The sequence below is a fragment of the Falco rusticolus genome, chromosome 3 (assembly GCF_015220075.1).
Source record: "Falco rusticolus isolate bFalRus1 chromosome 3, bFalRus1.pri, whole genome shotgun sequence".
NCBI lineage: Eukaryota > Metazoa > Chordata > Aves > Falconiformes > Falconidae > Falco > Falco rusticolus.
In genome coordinates, this window is record NC_051189.1 from 109619772 (window position 1) to 109638761 (window position 18990).

At 58.4% G+C, this 18990-nt stretch overlaps 1 protein-coding gene across 6 annotated transcripts; it reads right to left on the reverse strand.

Moving 5' to 3' along the window:
• Nucleotides 1-44: 44 nt before the first annotated feature.
• ATP13A2 (ATPase cation transporting 13A2) lies at nt 45-18977 on the reverse strand. Of its 6 annotated transcripts, none has more exons than XM_037382185.1 (29): nt 18165-18977; nt 10485-10558; nt 10061-10228; nt 9665-9723; nt 9442-9553; nt 9236-9315; nt 8663-8740; nt 8329-8398; nt 7749-7883; nt 7433-7499; nt 7203-7334; nt 6886-7053; nt 6686-6796; nt 6527-6573; nt 6218-6406; nt 5932-6138; nt 5656-5769; nt 5350-5506; nt 4929-5049; nt 4569-4693; nt 3805-3962; nt 3249-3353; nt 2389-2468; nt 2020-2172; nt 1794-1890; nt 1438-1661; nt 1053-1204; nt 797-969; nt 45-621 (listed from the first exon to the last, which is right to left on the reverse strand). In XM_037382185.1, the coding sequence occupies exons 1-29, from the start codon at nt 18241-18243 to the stop codon at nt 451-453; spliced, it is 3606 nt and encodes a 1201-aa protein (XP_037238082.1). In that variant the 5' UTR covers nt 18244-18977; the 3' UTR covers nt 45-450. The 6 variants fall into 6 exon arrangements, with proteins under 6 accessions (XP_037238082.1, XP_037238087.1, XP_037238084.1 ...); XM_037382190.1 differs by having other exon boundaries at nt 10485-13235; XM_037382187.1 differs by lacking the exon at nt 18165-18977 and adding an exon at nt 15882-15946.
• Nucleotides 18978-18990: the final 13 nt, after the last annotated feature.

Sequence of the window (18990 nt, forward strand, 5' to 3'; positions counted from 1 at the left end):
CCTACACATCTAGGGTGGTCACAGGGGGAGGCGGGGGGGGGGGGTTTTCACAGTGAGGAGGGATGCGAGGCTGGGACGGGTGCCCTCGCCAGGAGAAGATCAGGGACCCTCTTCTCGGGGGTTCTGACCAGCCAGGAGAAGAAAAAGGAGGCAGTACCCCCCTGCAAAACTGTACCGGTGCCCAGCACGGGGAAACGGGTCCAAGGGCAGCAGCAGGAGGAAGAGCTGAGCTGGATCATTTCTCCTTTTCCTCTTCACCTTCTCCCCCCCTCCCCCGTTTCCTTCTCCGCCATCTCCTCCTCTCAGCCACGGCTGCAGGACCAGCACGTGGGGATTCACAGCTGCGATGCTGAGGGTCTCCCCGCGGGAAACTGCCCCTCCATTTCCCAGGAGCAATAAATAAACAACAGTGTCCAGGGGCCGGCAGGCAGGGCGACAGCCCGACGCGTGCTATCTCACAGCAATGGACATCTTGGGTGTAGCAAAGAGGGGTTCGTTAAGGGGTGGCCAGGATGGCTGCTGCTGGCTCAGCTCCTTCTCCAGCCTCTTGAAAAGCTTCTTGGACACCTTCTTTCGGCGCAGTTTGCGGAGGCAGCTGAGCAAGCCGTGGTCCAGGGCGGTCTGCAGCAAAGATAGGGAGGGGAGAACGGGTTTTGAGGAGGTTGAGGACCACAAGGAGAAGGCAAAGGTGATGCCAAGGTGAGCCCTGCTCCCTCCGCGCCCACAGCTCCTGGAAAAGGGGTTGCCGGGGCAGAGCCACAAGGACAACACGCATCCCTCGCATGCCCACCCTTACCTCCAGCACGAAGGCGGCGAAGAAGTTGAGGGCAGCAACCCCCAGCAGCAGCAGCTTGAAATTCAAGTCATCGATGCCCTGCAGCTTCAGCAGGGTTTTGGGGAAGCCCAGCGGGTAGAGGGTCAACCATATCATGAGGCCAAAAAGGAGGATGAGGACTACCAAGAACAGCACTGAGGGCGAGAAGGAAGAGGGTTGAGGAGGAGGATGCGAGTTTGATGGCTCTCTTCATCCCCGTGGCCAGCATCATCCTCACCGTTGGTGTAGAGCGGCTCCCGAAACGGGTACCCCTTGGACATGGCGACGGCCAGGATGAGGTACTGGAAGCCCGTGACACAGAAGAGGACTGTGTTCTCGTAGTTGGGCAGGTTCTGGGGAGCCATCACCGTGCTGTTCAGCGGCACGTACCTGAGCCAGGCAGGGGAGAAGGCAGAGGGTCAGATGAAGCGAGAGGCAAGGAGAGGGTCTACACACCAGCCCCTTGCTCTCCACGAGTGCACGGGCACCGTTCGCTGCAAGGTGGCTGGATGCATCCCTGATGCCAGCTGGTGTTGGTCAAAACCAAGGACAAGCACTGGGGCTCCGTCGCGATCCTCCGCGCCATGCCCCTCACTAAACTCACACGAAGCCGGGTTCCTCACCAGCTCTGTGAGACAGTGATGAAGTAGCTGAGGACCTGCACGGTGATGAGCAGAGCCGTTTGAAGGAGCAAGCTGCCCAGCACGAGGACGCTGATCAACGTCCCTTGGGGACGCTCCACTCCCAGCTCCTGGGCAGGACCGGTGCGACCCATCAGCACTGCCACGGTGGTGGTGATGATCAGGTCAAAGAAGAGGAACTGGAAATCGCTCAGGTTGGTGTTGATCTGCAGAGGAGAAACCACCAGCGCTCAGTGCAGGGGCTAGGAAAGGGACAGATTAAAATCCAGCCGCGACAAGGGGACCCAAAGGCATCCCTCCCTCAGCACCCCGGGCGTTTGGGACACGGTGGGACTCACCGTGTAGAGCAGCAGGACGGACACGAACTGCACCAGGCTGTACAGGGCCATGTACTTAAAGACGCCGAAGGAGGTGACCAGCGAGCACCTGCCCTCCCTGCAGAGAGCATGAGACTCACTCAGCCATGACACCCCCTCCACCAGTTGTCCCAAAGAAGGGACAGAGGCACTGACGAGCCCCCCGGGGTGTCCGTCCCCCCACCCCCAAGAGGCTCCCAGCGCTCACCGTATGACGGTGGGCACGCACTCGATGTTTGCCACGCGGGAGGTGAACGGCGAGGCCACCGACGCCTCCGCCTCCGACAGCGAGATGCCCACGTCGGCCGCCTTCAGTGCCCCGCAGTCATTGGCCCCGTCCCCGCACATCCCCACGCAGTAGCTGCAGCGAGAAGGGGTCCCATATTTCACCACGGGATGAGGGGGGAAAAAGCCCGGGGTCTTCAGTGTCGCACCCCCGGGTTTAGGATCACCCCGCAGCTGGGAGAGGGCAGGATGCAATCCCGCAGCTCTGGCACACAAGAGAAGCCTCCGGGTGGAGGGTGAACCCCCTCTTGCCCCCCTCTGCCCTCCATCCCTGGGGGCTGCAGTCGCTTACTTGAGCTCCTGCAGGCTGCACACCAGCTGAGTCTTCTGGTCAGGCAACATGCGGGCGAACACGGTGGCTCGGATGAGGATCTGCAGAGGGAAGGCTCCTAATGATTCCCCACGTCAGGTTAACATCTTACAAGTCACAAGCACTTACACGAAGAGCAGCTGTACGCTTCATCACTAAAACCCGTTGGTAAAATACAACACGGTATTGTACAACAAGTACACAATCCCAACAAAAGGCTAGCATGTAGTAAAGCCTGAGCATCCTACTATGCAGTATGATGAATACATGACTTCAGAGACATCGGTTTAGTACTGTTATCTGTTAATTTCTGAAAGCATTCACCAAAATTTTAAATGCAAAATTTTCATTCCGTATCTGGAATCAAACAAAAATTACCTGTGTTCTAACAACTTTTGCTCGTGGTTGACCAGTTCGGTAGATTACAAAGAACCCAAACAATTCTGTAACTTTCTGTAGAACTACGTAATACAAACATTGCGGATGTTCCTAGTACGATGTCTTTAGCCATCATTTACTGAAATGTAACTCAAACATCAATCTCTCAAAACTTATAACTGACTAGCTGCTTTTTAGTCTATATCCGAATCCAACTTCATCACTAAACCCCTTTTAATACAAAGATGCAGAAGTACATTAGGTAATTAAGCACGGCAGCACCCCGCATCTCCGTGCACCCAGGAGGAGCTGGGTTATTTTAAGCTTTGCCAGCTCAGCAGGGCAGAGGGCACCTTGCACCAACGAAAAACCCCTCTCAGGGCATTTTATTTTGGAGCTCCGAGGCTGCAAGATGAAACCCTGGTGAGGTCAACCCTGCCAGGGGCTTCCCTGCCGCCACTCACCTTCGGCAGCAGGTCGGCGAAGTGCTCGCAAAGCACGGCGAAGGATTTGCCGTTCAGGGCGAAGTGGCAGGGCTGGGGGGAGCAGCCGTCCTGCTGCTGCGGACCCTGCCAAGGAAAACGCCGGTGTTTCCTGCAGCGGGGCTTTGGCTCACGCTCAGGTCCCTGCTCAGTCCCTGGACCGGCGTCCTCAACCCAGGCGGGGCAGGAGGTGAAGCGCTGGCCCTTCAACCTCAGTTTCAAGCATATAAATGATGGTGTTTGGGATAAAAGGCTTGTGTGGCCAAGCCCTTCGTGCCAAACCTGGAGCAGAACTTGAGCAACACGGTGCTGGGCTGCATCCAACGAGGGTGTTTGGAGCATCAGCTCCAGCCTGATGTGCTCCCGGGGAGGAAGAGGAGCAAGTGATCTTTCCCTACAGCAGGCAGTTAATAAGGGGCAGAATCACACCCATAGCTGCCTCCAAGGGCAACGATGCCGGGAAAAATAGAGAGTCCTGCAAGGTGACCGGCAGCTTGGGGCTCTACAATCCCCCCAGAAACGCTGCCCTGGGACTCACTGGCTGCTCCTCGCCCTGGGAGTGCTCGGCGAGGATGAACTTGAGCGCGGCAGGTCTGTCGTGGCTGGGTGGGGAGGCGTTGACAAAGACCACCCGCTCTTTCGGCTCCACCATGCGGCAGCTCTTGGCCACGTTCATGGCCGTCAGCATGTTGTCTCCTGGCAGAAAGAGGCGGTGGGGCTGGGGTCTCACACGGCTGCAAGCCAAGAGCAGCTCAAACCTGCTGCATCCCCCCCCTCCCAGCCACCACAGCCACATTGGGGGTCTGTTTCCTTCCCTGTGTTTTGGGGGACAGCTCCAAAATCTCATTTCTTCCCTCCTCCAAAGAAAGGCAGCAGCTTCAAACCCCGGCAGCGCTGCTTCCCTTGCTGCAGAACACCCGAAGGTGGCTCCTACGTCCCCCCCGTTAGCTGGGCAGCTCAGGGTGCTCACAAGGTTTGACATTTCTATCAGCAGCGGTGAAACCATGAGCGGTTTTGCTGTTTAAGTTGCCCACCTCGGGTCTGTGGGTTCACGCTGCATCCATGAAAAAGCAGCCTGCACCCTTGCACACCCCGCCTGCCGTGAGCCTGCTGGCAGGGCAATGCAAACAAGGAGCAGGGATGCACACATCCAGGCTCCAGGAGTCCTTGCCGTGCCTCCCGGCTGCTTCAGGCCACCGATTTCTGGCGGAGAAACCCTTCACCCCTTGCAGAACGTCAAGGGTTGTCCGTGTCCCATCCCTTCCCCAAGCTCAGCATCCCTGTTCCCCTCCGCAGGGTCACCTGTCACCATGACGGGGCGGACGCTGGCATTCCTCAGGAGGTGAATCACAGGCGCAGACTCCGGCTTGAGGACGTTTTTCATGACGAGGAACCCCAGGAAGGTCAGGCTGCTCTCCACCGAGTCCCTGGTGGGATACAACGAGCCGGTCAACACCATCTTCAACGCAAGGCAGAGAGAAACAATTGGTGTAAACGGCTACAGATCCATCAGGGGGTAGCCAGGAATTGCTTTAGTGGGGGTGAGGGTTTAATCCCTCGCAGGCTGCTAGGATGGGGCAAGGCTGCAGGGCAGCAAAACATCCCATGAAACCCTTGGAACAAGCAAGGTCTCAACGGAGAAAAGAAGTTGTTGGCACCAACCTGGGGAGCTGCAGGGCCTCCTCAAAGGTGGTCACCGCGCTCAGGGTTTTGCAAGCCAGACCCAAGACCCGGAAACCATCCGTGGTGTAGTGCCGCAGCATCTGGGAGAAATCCACGGGCACTGCCAGCCGCCAGGGGAAAAGCGAGGTCAAAATAATTCCTGAACGAACCTTGGATGCTCAAGATCCCCAAGGGCTTTGGATTCTCACCCAGGTTCCAACCCCCTTCCCCGCCTTCGATTTTCCTCCCCACAGGCGGCTGGAGCTGATCCAAAGCCCTGTGCCTCTGGGAACTGCCCAGCAGCATCACCGAGGACAATTCCCCGTGGGGTGAGCCGCAGGGATGCAGACGGATGATGGAGCAGCCGGACCAGCTGCTTCCCAGCAAACCACTGTCCCCCAGCACTTCCCCCAGTGCATACCAGTTTCCTTCCTGCAGAGGCTGGCCACCATCTCCGGTGCCCCCTTGGTGTAGAGGTGGGCTGAGGCTTCGCCGGGCAGCTTCACCAGGACGCTCATCCTCTGCAGGGAAGAGGAGAAGGGGAAACGCCGGAGGATCCCCACGGGTGACTGGTGCTTCTGCGGAGGAGAGGGAGCGGGTGTCGGGGCCAGGCAGGAGCCTTCCTGGGAGGTGCAACCTCTGCAGGGGCTGTGAAGCACAGCAGCGCTTTGGGGGTGCAGACCCAGCGACCTGGGCAACTTGAGCCACTCTGCTCTGCAGGACCTACCGTGTCTCGTGGCTGTTCTTCCTCGGGCGGAGGCTTCATCACAGCCAAGACCTTCATCCCAAACTGCTGGAAGGCAGGCAGCTCACCTTCCCCCTCCTCCATCATCTCCAGGCGCTGGAACCAAGGAGACGTCGAGATGGCAAAGCCCTGCCACGCAAGCCCCCAAGCCCCATCCCCCCCCCCCGGGTGGTTTCAAACACCCCCTCTCCTGCCAGAACAAGGTGTGTCCCACCTCCCTTTTTACAGATAAGCAACTTTGCCCACCGCTTGTCTTACCCAGCCGGTGGACTCCACCATCTTGAGGTCCACAGGGTCCCCAATGGGCTGCGCCCGCAGCAGCGAGACTGTGTGGCAGGTGGCCAGGGAGTAGAGCAAGGGGCCGGCGGGCAGGCAGCGGGGCTCGTGGACGATGGGCATGAAGTGGTTGCTCTCCAGCGGGACCACCCCCCAGACATCCAGGCCTTCCTCGGTCAGAGTTCCTGTCTGCGGGGAGAGCACGGTGGGTCCCAGCCAGCCCCCCTGAGCTGGACACCGTGGTCCCACGGCGCTGCCCGAGACTCACCTTGTCGAAGCAGACCAGGCGGATCTTCCCGCAGAGGTTGATACGGGGAGGGCTGATGCAGAAGATGCCCTGCTTCTTCAGCCTGTTCTGGGCATAGATGGTGCCCACCGTCATCGCAGCCGGGAGAGCCGGGGGCACGATGACGGTGATGAGGTCAAGAGCACGGATAATGATTTGCCCCACGGGGACCTGGCAGGCGAGGAGGAAGAGGGTGAGCATCCTGACAGCCCCCACTCATCCCCACCCGCATCGGCTGACGGTCCCAGCGTCAGCCTGCGCTCAAGGATTCACCAGCTCCAACAACCCTACCTGGTTTTTAACCAAGATGAGGATGCTGTACAGTGTGCCGATAAAAGCTGTGCGGGAGGGAGAAGCGGCTGGGTTACAAAGCAAAGCAGCTGCAGGGTGGGCTCAACCGTTTAAGAGGAGTTGGGCAGCCCCCGGCCGTGCCTCCATGCTCAGACATACCCAGGATGGAGAGGAACAGGACGAACTTCACAGCATCCTTGTAGAACTTGAAGCTCACAGGTTTGGGGTAGAGGATGGAGCTAATGAGATCCCCTTTGGCCGTGCAAAACCCTGAGGGAGAGGAACAGAAAGTAAGCACACGCAAAGGTGCCGCTCCAAAGGACGCGGCTTAATCCAGGCTTTTCCCCTCCATCCATTACCTGTGCGGGTCACCACGGCCAGCACTTCGCTGCCCACGTAGGACTTGGCTTGGATGACCTGCGTCCCGCAGAACAAGGTGTGCCGCCGGTGCTCCTCGGGGGAATAGACAGGGCTGGCTGCCCGGCTACCAGCTGGGAGAGGGGTCTTCATCACCGGCACGCTCTCCCCTGTGGTGAGGAACATCCCCGAGCCAGGTTTATCACCCTGAGGGGGTCAGGAGCCAACCAGCCTGGATGGGAAGGGGCTGCCGTAGGGCCACTGAGACACAAGGCTCGTCCTCTCCCCCCAAGCCCCCAGCAGAAGCAGGGGCTCTCACCCGTCAGCATGCTCTCGTTGACCATGCACTCGCCCGTCAGCAGCGCGGCATCGCAAGGGACCAGCATCCCATCCGTGGGGAGGCTGATGCAGTCACCCGGCACCAGCTCCGCCGAGCTCACCACCATCTCCTCTGGAAAAAGTCACGGCTGTGCTCAGACACATCATCCCGGCACCATCCTGAGCAGCTTTACGCCAGGAACCCTGGCTCATCGTGGGCATCGCACTCACCTCCGCTGGGCCGGCGGACTCGGACACCCACTGACATCTTGGCCATATTTTGCAGCGTGACGCTTTGCTGCAAGGGAGGGAGCAGTTAGCAGCCACCCAAGGGTAGCTCAAAAGGCACGGCGAAGCACCATAGAACAGGTCTCGAAGGCTCAGGACTGAGATGAAGGACAAGGAGACCTGCCCCACTGCTGGGAGTACGGGATGTCCTCACCCAGCTGGGCTCAGAGTGAGTTCAACATCAGCACAGAGGTCAAACAGCATCAGGAAACGAGCTATTCCATTAGAGCTCCTTGTCCCAGGTAAGCCCACCACTCACCTTCCTCGTCTCGTAGAGGGACAGCCCTAAGGAGATGGTGGAGATGAGGAAGATGCAGGCGGCATAGTAGTAATAGGCGTCGCAGACCCACAGCACGATGCTGAACACTTGGAAGATGTAGAAGGGATTGAGCACCTGGAAGGGAACAAGGAGCGTGAGTAGGTCTGGGGCAGGGAGAGCTTTGTCCAGCCCATCATGAGACCTCCAGGCTCTTTGAGGAACAACTGCTTATGCAGAGGAGAAGCTGTTCCTTCCCTGGGGGGTGGGAATCAGCCAACTGACTTCTTACAAACCCCCCCATGCTCCCCGGCTTTGCTTGCGGTCAGTACTCCTGAGGATGCTCAGCCACCTCTGCAACTACCTGGGCATGCTCCTGCCTGAGCCAAGAGGTGGGATGGGTCCCTTCCACAGCTGTACCAGCTCTGCCTTCTCTGGTCGCTGCCCAAGCTGCCTCTCCTGAAGCCCTCTCCTCCCCACTGCAAAGGGCCCACAAAGCATGTGCAGTGAGGGACACGGAGCAGGGGAAGGATCTGCCCTGGGACAACTCGCCCTTTTGACGCACGGCCCCGTGGATACACACCTCCTCCACCAACAGCCTCGCGTAGGACTTGACCGGCACCTCGATGAGGTTTGGTCCATAGATCTTCCTTCTGCAAAGGGGAGAGAAAAGCAAAGGAGGAGCAAAGGCACGCTAGGGAAAAGCTGCGTTTCCAGCTCGAGGAACCCCCACGCTGCCCAGACCCCCTCGGGAGCCCCGTTATGTGGAGAAGCCAAGCCAGGACAACCCAGCCCACCTAGCTGTCCTCTATTTAGAGGTCTGAGTGCAAGAAAAAACCAGGCGTCGGGATTTTCTGGCCCCTAGAAAAGCCTCGTCTGTGTTCCCCAGGTGTCCCACAACGCTGGTAGATCCCTACCTGGTGTTGTGGTCTTGCTGGTCGAGCCCAGCTTGGGAGAGGTGGAGATCTGCGCAGGTCCAACCTTCATCCAAGAGGCTGGCAAGCACAAGGGGAAAGAAAGACAGAGGAACAGAGTCAACATCAGCAGGAGCCTGGCCCAGAGGAACAAACACCATGTCCAAGTCCTTGGAGACAAAAAACCACCACTTTGGGAGAGTATCTTGTTCCTCAGCCTCTGCTGCAGCTTGCAGGTGCCAAGGAGCGGGAACAAAAGGGGCACAGTTCGGAGAGCTGCAAGCGGCACAGCATGCTGAGGACCATCCAGCACGGGACAGCTGCCAAACCACTTTGCCCAGTTTCCTCTGCCTACAAAGACGGGCAACATCGACAACTGGGGGGCGGGGGAAAGGCAGCACAGCATCCCCAGCCCAACACCCCGGGGATGGGCTCCAAGGGAGAGCAGAGAGGAGCTCCAGTGTGGTTATGTGACTTCCAGCCAGGTCAGGATGATTTCGAGGGGGTGCAGGGGCCAAGGAGAGCAGCAGAGAGATGCCCAGACGTCGGCTGGGGCAGGGGGGGGCAGAGGAATACCTGACTTTGCAGAATGCCTGCCGCCGTTCGATCCAGATGTAGCGCATGCCCTCGAAGAGATAGTACCGCAGGTGGTTGTTCTGAGTGGAGCAGGAAGGAAAAACCCAGGTGTGAGCGGGACACGAGGGCAGCCCACGCCAAGGGAGAGGATTGAGGGGGCGGAGGTGGGAAGGGTGGTGGGAGGTGGGAAGGGTCACGAGCGTTACCTCTTCCTTCTCATGGAGCCGGATGGTGTCCCGGCTCTCCTCCTCATCCGACACGCCGATGGCGATGCTGCTCCTCCGGTCCTCCAGCCTGGCCCCAGGGTGATGCTCCAGGCTGCTCGGGGTGGAAAACCCGAGGCTCTGTCCCTCGCCCATCCACCCCCTCCCTGGCAGCCACACGCAGATGTGATGCCGGCATCGCCGCGGGGCCGTGAGCCCGGCTCACCTGCCCTCGCCCAGAGCCTCCGTGCGCACGCGGGTGGTGAAGCACTGTCCGAATCGGTCCTGCGACACAGGCACGGGTCTGAGCAGCGGGGAACGGGAAGCTCCCCTCGTGCCCGCCCCCAGCTCCGCAGGCAGGCAGGGAGTCCCCCAGCCACCCGTCCCCACAATAAAGTGACACGGAAGCTGGGCTGGCTGCTAGGGAAGGGGAAAGTGCGAAATTATTGTGGGAATAATAACTATCCCTGCAGTAACTTGGCTCTGGGGTAGCTCATTGCTGGATGAAAGGAGGTATCAGACACAGCGAGGGGGACAAGCAGCAAAGAATGTGCCCAGGGCCCTCCCGGGAAGCTGGTGGCAGAGCCCAAGCCCAGACCCTTGGATGTCTCCACGGCCTTACCCTGATGATGACCCAGTCGGCCTGGCCGAGGGCGCAGGGCTTGCACTTCGCCTGCACCTCCAGGCTCGGCTTCCAGTGGAAGAGGAGCAGGAGCAGCCCGGCCGTCAGCACGGAGCAAGCGTGGCACAGGGCCACCCGCCATGTCTTGGTCTGGTAGCCTGTGACCTCCTGGAAGAAAGGAGATCACCTTTATGGAAATGCTTACTCATAAACCAAACTGAAATTAAGATCAGCAAGCATCGACATCCTGAACTGATGAAAGCTCTCAGCCTCCCGGCCTGATTTAACACCAGGCAGGTGACAAGCAAGTAGATCTGGGGTTGGAAAACCACCACCTCGTGCCGGTGGCACGGACAATAGATGGGTTTCGTGCCAAGCCAGTGGCGGCATGCCCTCCTCCCTGCAGCGAAGCCCTCAGACCTACCATGCGGGACTTATCGACGTCTCGCTGCAGCGTCCCGTAGCCCGGCCGCTGGCTCCCCAGCAGCCTGCTGCTGTCTGCAAAGGGAAAAAACAGGAGAAAAAAAATAAAAGGGGAGCTGATCCGAGGGGTTATTCAGGAGATGCCACAGTGACAGGCTCCCAGCTGCAGCGATGATATCCCTGGATAAGTCCCAGGAGGTGGCCAGGCTCAGTGTCCCCCCCCTGCCATCCACCCTGGCTCCCAGCAATGCGGCTCGGGGCCACCTCGGCCACGCAGGGGGATGCTGCGGGCACGGGGCACCCCGGCACTGCCCCGTCACCCTCCCGTGGCACGTGACGGTCACGCGAACCATGGCAAAGGAACCCGGGCAGAAAAGCTGGCAGAAAAGCACAGCGGCTTAGCAGCCGGGGGAAGGGAGCAGGGCTGGTGCAGAGCCAGGTCAAACGCAGGGAGAGCTCTCCCAGCCACTTTTCATGCTTGTTTGCTCCTTGTGTCTCCCCCTGCACCGAGGACGGGGCCACAAAATTTGCATTTGCCAGTTTTAACCATGTCCCAGCACCTCCAGTTCCTGCCGGTCTCCACTGCACCCCGACACCCAGCCTGGGAGACGCTGGGGATTGCCGAAAGCATCGCCGTAATCGTCCCAGGTGCGATTTTAATTGCCCCCCTCCGTGCCATGAAGTTGAACCCGCTTATCCCCTAAATTCACGACGGATTATAAACTGCGGTGTCCCAACTCTGGGATTTTAAAGCAGCGGCGGGGGAGACAACACGTGGCACAAACACCAACCCAGGAGCCAGTTCCCACCCTGGAGCCGGTAAATAATTTCCTGGCTGGGCTGGGCGCAGGTTTCCAGGAGAGCACCCAGACCGGCTTAACGATTTCCACGCCGGGTGGGAGCCCGCGCAGCCATCCCCTGCTGGAAAAGCCACCCCAGCTGGATTCCTGCCGCTCCCCAGTCCGACCCCAAAGCTCATCTGCAGGTGACAAAAGCAATTAATTAAAACCATCCCCTGGTTTTGATGACAACCAGGGCTGTGGTCTCCACCTCGCCAAGTGACCCAGGGAGTAGCCAGCTCCCCAAACGCAACCGGTGCCGCTCCAAGTGATAAGTTTTGGGTTGAGGAGGGGGGGAGGGAACAAGCCCAGGGGACGGTTTATACCAGGAAGCAAAATGAAAAAAGCTTGCCAAGGGCCTGCGAGGGAGGGAGACGTCAGATCGCCCCACTGCTGGCGTCAAACCCTGCGAAAAGCGTCGATTCCCAGTTAACCGAAGCCGGGAGCAGGAGGGCGAGGAGCAGCGTGTGCCGCCCTTCACAAGGGCAGAACAAAGGAGAGGGCCAGGGGGTGCCTCGCACAAAAGCTTTTCCCCAGCGCCGTCCGCAGGGTTTGCGGGAGGGGGAAAAATGGGGAAACAACCCAAAACCAAGGCAGTTTGCTTCCTGCACCTCCCCGAACCAGGCTGGGGTCGCCAGAAGCACAGCCCACCTCCCCGCCTGAACTCTGCTCTCGGCAACAACAAAACCCGTGCGACTTTCTCGCTTCTCCAAGCAGCAAATCTTTCAGAGGAGCGCACGAGCACGGCCGCCACCGGCTCTGTCCTGCAGAGCTGCGGCTCTTGCCCAAGCCCATCCCTGTCCCCGCAGGTTTTCTCACCCTCCCGGCTGCTCCCCAAAACACGGCGAGCGAGAAGAGGCTCTCGCCTTGACTCACCGCGCCTTACCCCACCGGTTGTGCAAGCAGAGCCATCCCCGGTTGGGACAGGATCGGTCCAGCCGTCATCACCTGCCTGCCGGTGGACGTGTCCGGAAAGCATCCAGCACCGCGGAGGGGAGGGCACAGCACCGTGAAGCTGCACGACCAGTTTGAATCGTGGCGCAGCGGCCGCACCTCGTGGGCAAACACCGGCCGTCCCTCCTCTGGCCCCTGGAGTAGGGGGGCTTTACCCCAAGAGCTCAAAAGCCCTGGGGAGAGATTTGCTTCTCCCTCTGCGGCTGCTGCGGGGGGAAACCAGCCAGGAGCGGCTGCGGACTCGGGGAGGGGTCAGCGATGCACCAGCCAAGCTTCCATAGGGAAAAGGGGAGCCGCAATTCACCACTGACACCCAGGTTGCTTGGAGTCCCGGCAGCTGCCTGGCTCCCAGACCAGCTCGTGCTCCATCTTGCACCTTTCAGTGAACCAGCACGTGTCCCTGATGCCAAGGTTTGGGGAAAAAGCGGGGAGAAAGGTGTTCAGGATGCCCTGACAGCTAGCACGTGTCCTAGCCAGGAAGCGTGGTACGCTGACACCAGAAAGTGGGGCTGGAAACCTTGAGCCCACACACCTCACAGCACTGAGCATCCCTGAGCGCAGCCCCTGCCCTGCCTGGGGACTGGGAATGCCAGTACCGGTCCTTGCCCACCCCCAGACACAGCCTGAGATGACAGCGGGTGCGTGCTGGTGCCAGAGACCTTCTCCACAAGCTCCCTTTGCAACCACAGCCCTTTTATAAGCAACCTTCTTGACAAAAACAAACCCCAAGAGGACTTTTAGATCTCTCTCCACTCTCATGGTCCCCACTGGATGCTCAGGGCTTCCCAAGCAGCATCCATCCATCCCTCATCCAGCGATCCATTGATCCATCCACCCCCCCACGTGTATGGGCTAGAGGTTGCACACCAGAACATCCACCCAGGGAGGTCACTGCTCCAGCCAGCAAGGTCTAGTGTTGTCTGGCCGGTGGGATGGGGTAGGCAAGGTCAGTCTGGGCCCTTGGAGATGGAAACGTGGAAAATCAGGATGAGGCAGAAGGAAGAAAGGAAGGATGACGAAAGGAAAATGGTGTTTGGGTCACGTAGGGCAAGAATTAAACTCATGAGGAGCTTTCAGGCTCTGGTTTGGGATGGGAGATGTCACAGCCAGTTGCAAGCCCAGACACAGTGAGGGATTGGGATGAGATGACGTTGGTTCTCCAGCCCTTTCCACCAAGCCAACATAAACTCATCGGCGCGATCCAGCCGGAGAGGAACCCGCCGCCCTGCCACCACGCAGCTGGAGCAAACAAACGTGTTTTACCAGACACGGCCGCATCCACCAGCCCAGCGCAGCCGGAAAAACGCCCCAAGGCTGGAAGAAACAAAAGGATGAGACGGGCTCGATAAAAATGGGAACGTGGGGGACGGGGATTCAGGGGGAATCACCCTCATGCATCAAACCCTTGCAACGGGTGAGAAAACGAAGTCCTTGCAGGCGAGGTGCCTTCCCAGCAGCCCTGTCCATCTCCAGCTGGTTTTGGGTTGGATTTTAGGGAAAGGCTGCCCACGAGGAAGCCGGCAGCACTGCCAGCACTTGCTTTGCCACGTGCTGACGACACCGGCTGAGGCAATGGCCGACAAACCCTTCTCTCCCCCACCCCGGGCAGGCATCGCCCTGACCTCTCCTGCACCCTGTTCTGCAAGACCTCAGCGTACGCCAAAACCACCTGCCAAGCTAGAGGTAAGCGCCCGGCGGCTTCAGGGAGCATCCTCGCCAGGGCAAGCACCGGTGAGGGGGGAAAAAGAAGGTTGTTTATATCAAAACCCCATAATTTCCCCAAATCTTGGTTAAATAAAGGGTTCCTACCCCCCTTAGGGAGAGAGGGGCTGTGCTCCTCGCAGCCCATCATCTGTTTTGGTGCAATAAGGCAGGATTAGAGCATCTCCCACCTCGCAGGGGGAGGGGGCAGGGACAGACAACCGGCAGCGTTGAACCTGAGCACCCTTAAATCAAGCAGGGCAGGGAAAAAAAGGGGTGAGGTTTAACCCCGAGCGCTGCTGTGCTGCAAAAGACGGGCAGAGCGGCAGGGACCACGGCCATGGCACAGCATGGCAAGTCCCACGGAGCCAAGCCTGGCCACCCCAAGAGCCCCCTGAGCCGGGCTGGCCATGGCGGGGGCACACACCTCCCTTTCCTCCCGTAAAGCGCTTCCTCTTGCACCCGGTGCCACCTTCAACAAACTCCTCCGTGCCGGCCGGGGGAAAACCTGAAAGGCAACGGGCAAAGTACGCAGGCGCTGCGCTGCTCCCGCGTGCCCTGGAAGGGGAAACGGGGCCGACAAGGAGCTCGGATGCTTTCTGCAGCACCATAGCAAATTTCTCAGCCTCTTCTGAATCCCTGGATGCCTTTTTCCCTCCACCAGCCTCAACCTTGCAAAGGGTCTTCCAGCTGCAAGGCCAACCCGTGGTCAGCAGTGATGGCAGTTCAGTGCCCGTTCACCTGACATCGCGTAACATCCTTTATCGATCCTAGAAAACCCCGGGATTGCTCCACTCATGGGGTCAGAAGGGCAGCATGGTCCTTCACAACCTTAAAATCCAGCCCCGGCTCTGCAGCATTGACTGAAGGTGCCGCCAAGGGATGCTCTGCTCCAGCTGTGGACCCCGAGGGGCTTGGAGCCCCCCTGAACGCCAGGTCAGAGCAACTGGCCGGCGGGGAAGCAGCCCCCAGTGGGCTGCAGGGATTCAGCCGCAGGGTCTGACAAGTCTCGGAGCATCCGAAAGAGACGCCTGGGTTTCGTTTCCCCAAGTTTTGCAGAGATTAATCAGCGCACGCCTTAGCGCAGGGTCCCAGGCGGCGGCAGGGCTGAGAGCTCGGGGGTGCACAGCACGAGGGCTCAGCACCCACCGAAGGCTGCACCATCCCACACTGGCAAAACCACCGACCCTGTCAGCCACGGCCTTGCAGAGCATTTTCCAGACCCCAAGGTGGGCAGGGGCTCCCACGGGACAGCACTGTGCTCCCCCCTCTGCTCTGTCACCCCCTCAAGCTGTCATGGCAGGGAGGGGGCAGCGCCCTGCTTTGCGCTGTGCCCAGCTGCTCCTTGTGGAAACCCTGCTGGAGGGGAAAGCAAAATAAAGCAAAGCAAAAAAAAAAAAAAAACCACTAAAGCAAAGCAAAAAAAAAACCTAAAGCAAAGCAAAAAAAAAACCTAAAGCAAAGCAAAAAAAAAAACCTAAAGCAAAGCAAAAAAAAAAACCTAAAGCAAAGCAAAAAAAAAACCTAAAGCAAAGCAAAAAAAAAACCTAAAGCAAAGCAAAAAAAAAACCTAAAGCAAAGCAAAAAAAAACCTAAAGCAAAGCAAAAAAAAAAAAAAAGAGAGAGAGAGAAAGAAGCGAAGCTGCGCCCCCCCCACATGCAAGCCCCCCTTCCTGCACAGCCCGGGGCACAGGGCCGGCTGGGGGGGGGGCGTCTGCAGCCCCCCGGGGCCACGCCGCAGGCAGCCGCGCGCCCCCCGCAATGCAGCCCCCGGGGCCAGGCAAAGGCGGCGGCGGGGCCCAGCGCGAAGGGCGGGGGTCGCTCGGTGCGGGGCGGGGGGGCGCGCACACCAGACAACCCCTCCCCCCCCAGCCCCCCCCCCCGGCACGCGCGGGCCCCCTGACCTGAGCTCATGGCGGGCGGCCCGGGGGCCGCAGCCCCGCGCGCACCCAGCTCCGCGGCGCGCGGCGGAAGGGCGGCGCGTGGCGCCTGCTGGGACTTGTAGTCCTTCCCCCCCCCCCCCCCCCCCCCCAAAAAAAAAAAAGGCAAAAAAGCAAAAAAAGCAAGGAAACACCCCGGGTGCTGCCCACCCACTCCACCCACCTCCCAGCCCGGCAGACCCCCGTGGCAGGGCACTGCACCGGGGGCTGCCCCACGAGGGGGTCTGCACTCCCCACCCCCCCTCCCCCCCCCCCAAAAAAAAACAAACCAAAAAAACCCAACAAAACAACACTTGGGTTCTGCCCCGAAAGGGCTTTGCACCCCCACATCCTGCAAGGGGATGCACCAGGCTTTGCACCCTCACAGCTTCCAAAAAAACCAGACGGGGCTCTGTCCCCGGAAAAGGCCTTTGCACCCCTAAATTTTACAAGGAAATGCACCAGGCTCTGCCCCCAAAAGGGCCTTGCATCCCCACGTTTTGCAAGGAAACACACCAGGCTCTGCCCCCAGAAAGGGTTTTGCACCCCCACATCTTACAAGGAAATGCACCAGGCTTTGCACCCCCATATCATTCAAAAAATGCCTGGGTTCTGTCCCCCAAAAGGGCGTTGCACCCCCACATCTTGCAAGGAAATGCACAGGGCTCCGCCCCCAAAAGGGCTTTGTACCCCCACATCTTACAGGGAAATGCACCAGGCTTTGCATCCCCACAGCTTCCAAAAAAACAGATGGGGCTCTGCCCCCAAAAAGGGCTTTGCACCCCCACATTTTTGCAAGGAAATGCTCCAGGCTCTGCCTCCAAAAAGGGCTTTGCACCCCCACATCTTGCAAGAAAAGCCCCCCCAAATTTTGCAAGGAAATGCACCAGGCTCTGCCCCGAAAAGGGCTTTGCACCCTTACATTCTGCAAGGAAACACACTAGGCTCCACCCCCAGAAAGGTATCTGCACCCCCATATTTTGCAGGAAATGCACAGGGCTCCGCCCCCAAAAGGGCTTTGCACCCCTACATTTTGCAAGAAAACGCACCAGGCTTTCCACCCCCATAGCTTCCAAAAAAGAGATGGGGCTCTGCCCCCAAAAAGGGCTTTGCACCCCCACGTTTTTGCAAGAAAAAGCACAGGGCTCTGCCCCCAAAAGGGCTTTTTACCCTCACATTTTGCAAGGAAACGCACAAAGCTCTGCCCCCAAAAGGGCTTTGCACCCCCACATTTTGCAAGAAAATGCACCAGGCTTTCCACCCCCACAGCTTCCAAAAAAGAGATGGGGCTCTGCCTTCAAAAAAGGCTTTGCACCCCCCCATTTTGCAAGGAAATGCACTGGGCTCTGCCCACAAAAGGGCTCTGCAGCCCTCCTTTCTCCCCCCTTGGATGCCCACCACTCCACACGCAGAAGGCCAGGGAGCTTGCACAGCTCCCACTGCAGCAGGGCTCCCTCCCGGAAAGCTGCTGCGAGGGGATTTTGAAGCCAACAGCCAGGTGCAGACCCCCCTAACACCCCTCGTGCAAACCCCTCGGGCCAAAACCTGGCTTTTCATGGCTCCGAGTGCTGCAAACCCACTGCCCGAAACAGCCAAGGCCGGCGAGAAGGGCTGCTCCTGCCCACCACGCTCCGCTGCAGTGGCCAAAAAGCACCTGCTCTCCCCCCTGTACCCACCCTGGCATATGGGAGTTTCAGTTTCCTTTGCAGGAAAGGAGATAACGCCAGTGTTTTCTTTGGATGTGACTCGGGTACAGCCTGTGCTACCTCCTGACAGCAAAGGTGAAGGAGATTTTGCTAATTAGAAGAGAAAAACCTCAGCCGCTGCAGCGAGTTGAAGCAGCAAGGGGCTGCCTTTACTCCCTCCGCATTTCCAGCTGACCCTATTCCCAGCAAGAACGCCTAGCTTTTAAATAAAAAAGGCAACCACCAGTTCCACTTGTCCAAAAAACCCAACATTAACCAAAATAAGCATAGTGGGAGGGGAGCAGGGGGCTCACAAAGCTCTTTTTGAGCTGTTGATGGGAACTCCTTGGATTTAAGCAGGGAGATGAGATGACCAAGTGCAGAGATGCAACAGATCCCGAAATACCAGTGCAACGGGACTGACAACACAGCCCTGCTGTCTAACATCAACAGAGGGGTCTCCTCTATCACAGGACCGGCACACACCCATCCTTAACCACAGCTCACTCGAGACACAGAAAATAGGGGCAATCCAGTGACATGGAAGAGCAGCCACGTGGATTTTAAGTGTGAAGTCTCTGACCTACGGAAGTCTGTCTTGCATCAGCTCGCAGTAACGAAGACATGAGCTCCAAAAAAAAGCAGCATGTAAACACCGACATCAGCTTGGCTTCTTGACACAGCCACAAGGTTCCCTTGCTGCAGGAGAGAGAAATGTATGGAAAAACCAGGGTCAGTTTTGGGGTAAGCCTTTCCAGATTTATGCCACCTCAATCTTCATTTCCCACCCGCTGGCAGCATCCTGGTTTACCACACTGTGTCTCAGAAGTGGCATCATGACATTTCTAAAATTTTTTACTACAGCTAGACAAAACCTCCCTATTAAACAGCAAAAGAGAAAGCTCTTCCTTTTTCCTCCAGCTCCCAAAGCGTGCGAACAGTTGCTTCCAGCAACAACCTACCACAGCCTACTACAAACATCACAAGTTTGAGAATGTGGAGCTAAAACCCACCTGTACCAGAGCAAAGAGAAAGATTCAACCTTGAGCAAATAGGATCTCATCTACTACAGGACTGGGAACAAAAATAAGCACCCCAGCAGGGTGGTGGCAAGACCCACTTCCCTAGCGGCATCGCCACTGGTATTTTCCCACATGCCTGCACCCTGCAAGCTCCAGGTCTTCACGGGATTTCACGACACGGTGAGATCCTTATAATATTCCCCTTTCCCAGCTGCTTCCATTCTTTTCTTGCTCATTGCCAAAGGGCTTATTACTTGCAGGTCTCTTCCCACACATGCATTTGCTTTCAAGACACGGGATTAAGGTCACTACAGAAATTCCATCACCGTTTGTCTCTGCTTGTGGGACCACTTTCAAATCCTCATCCCACAGCAGAACCTCAGAGGT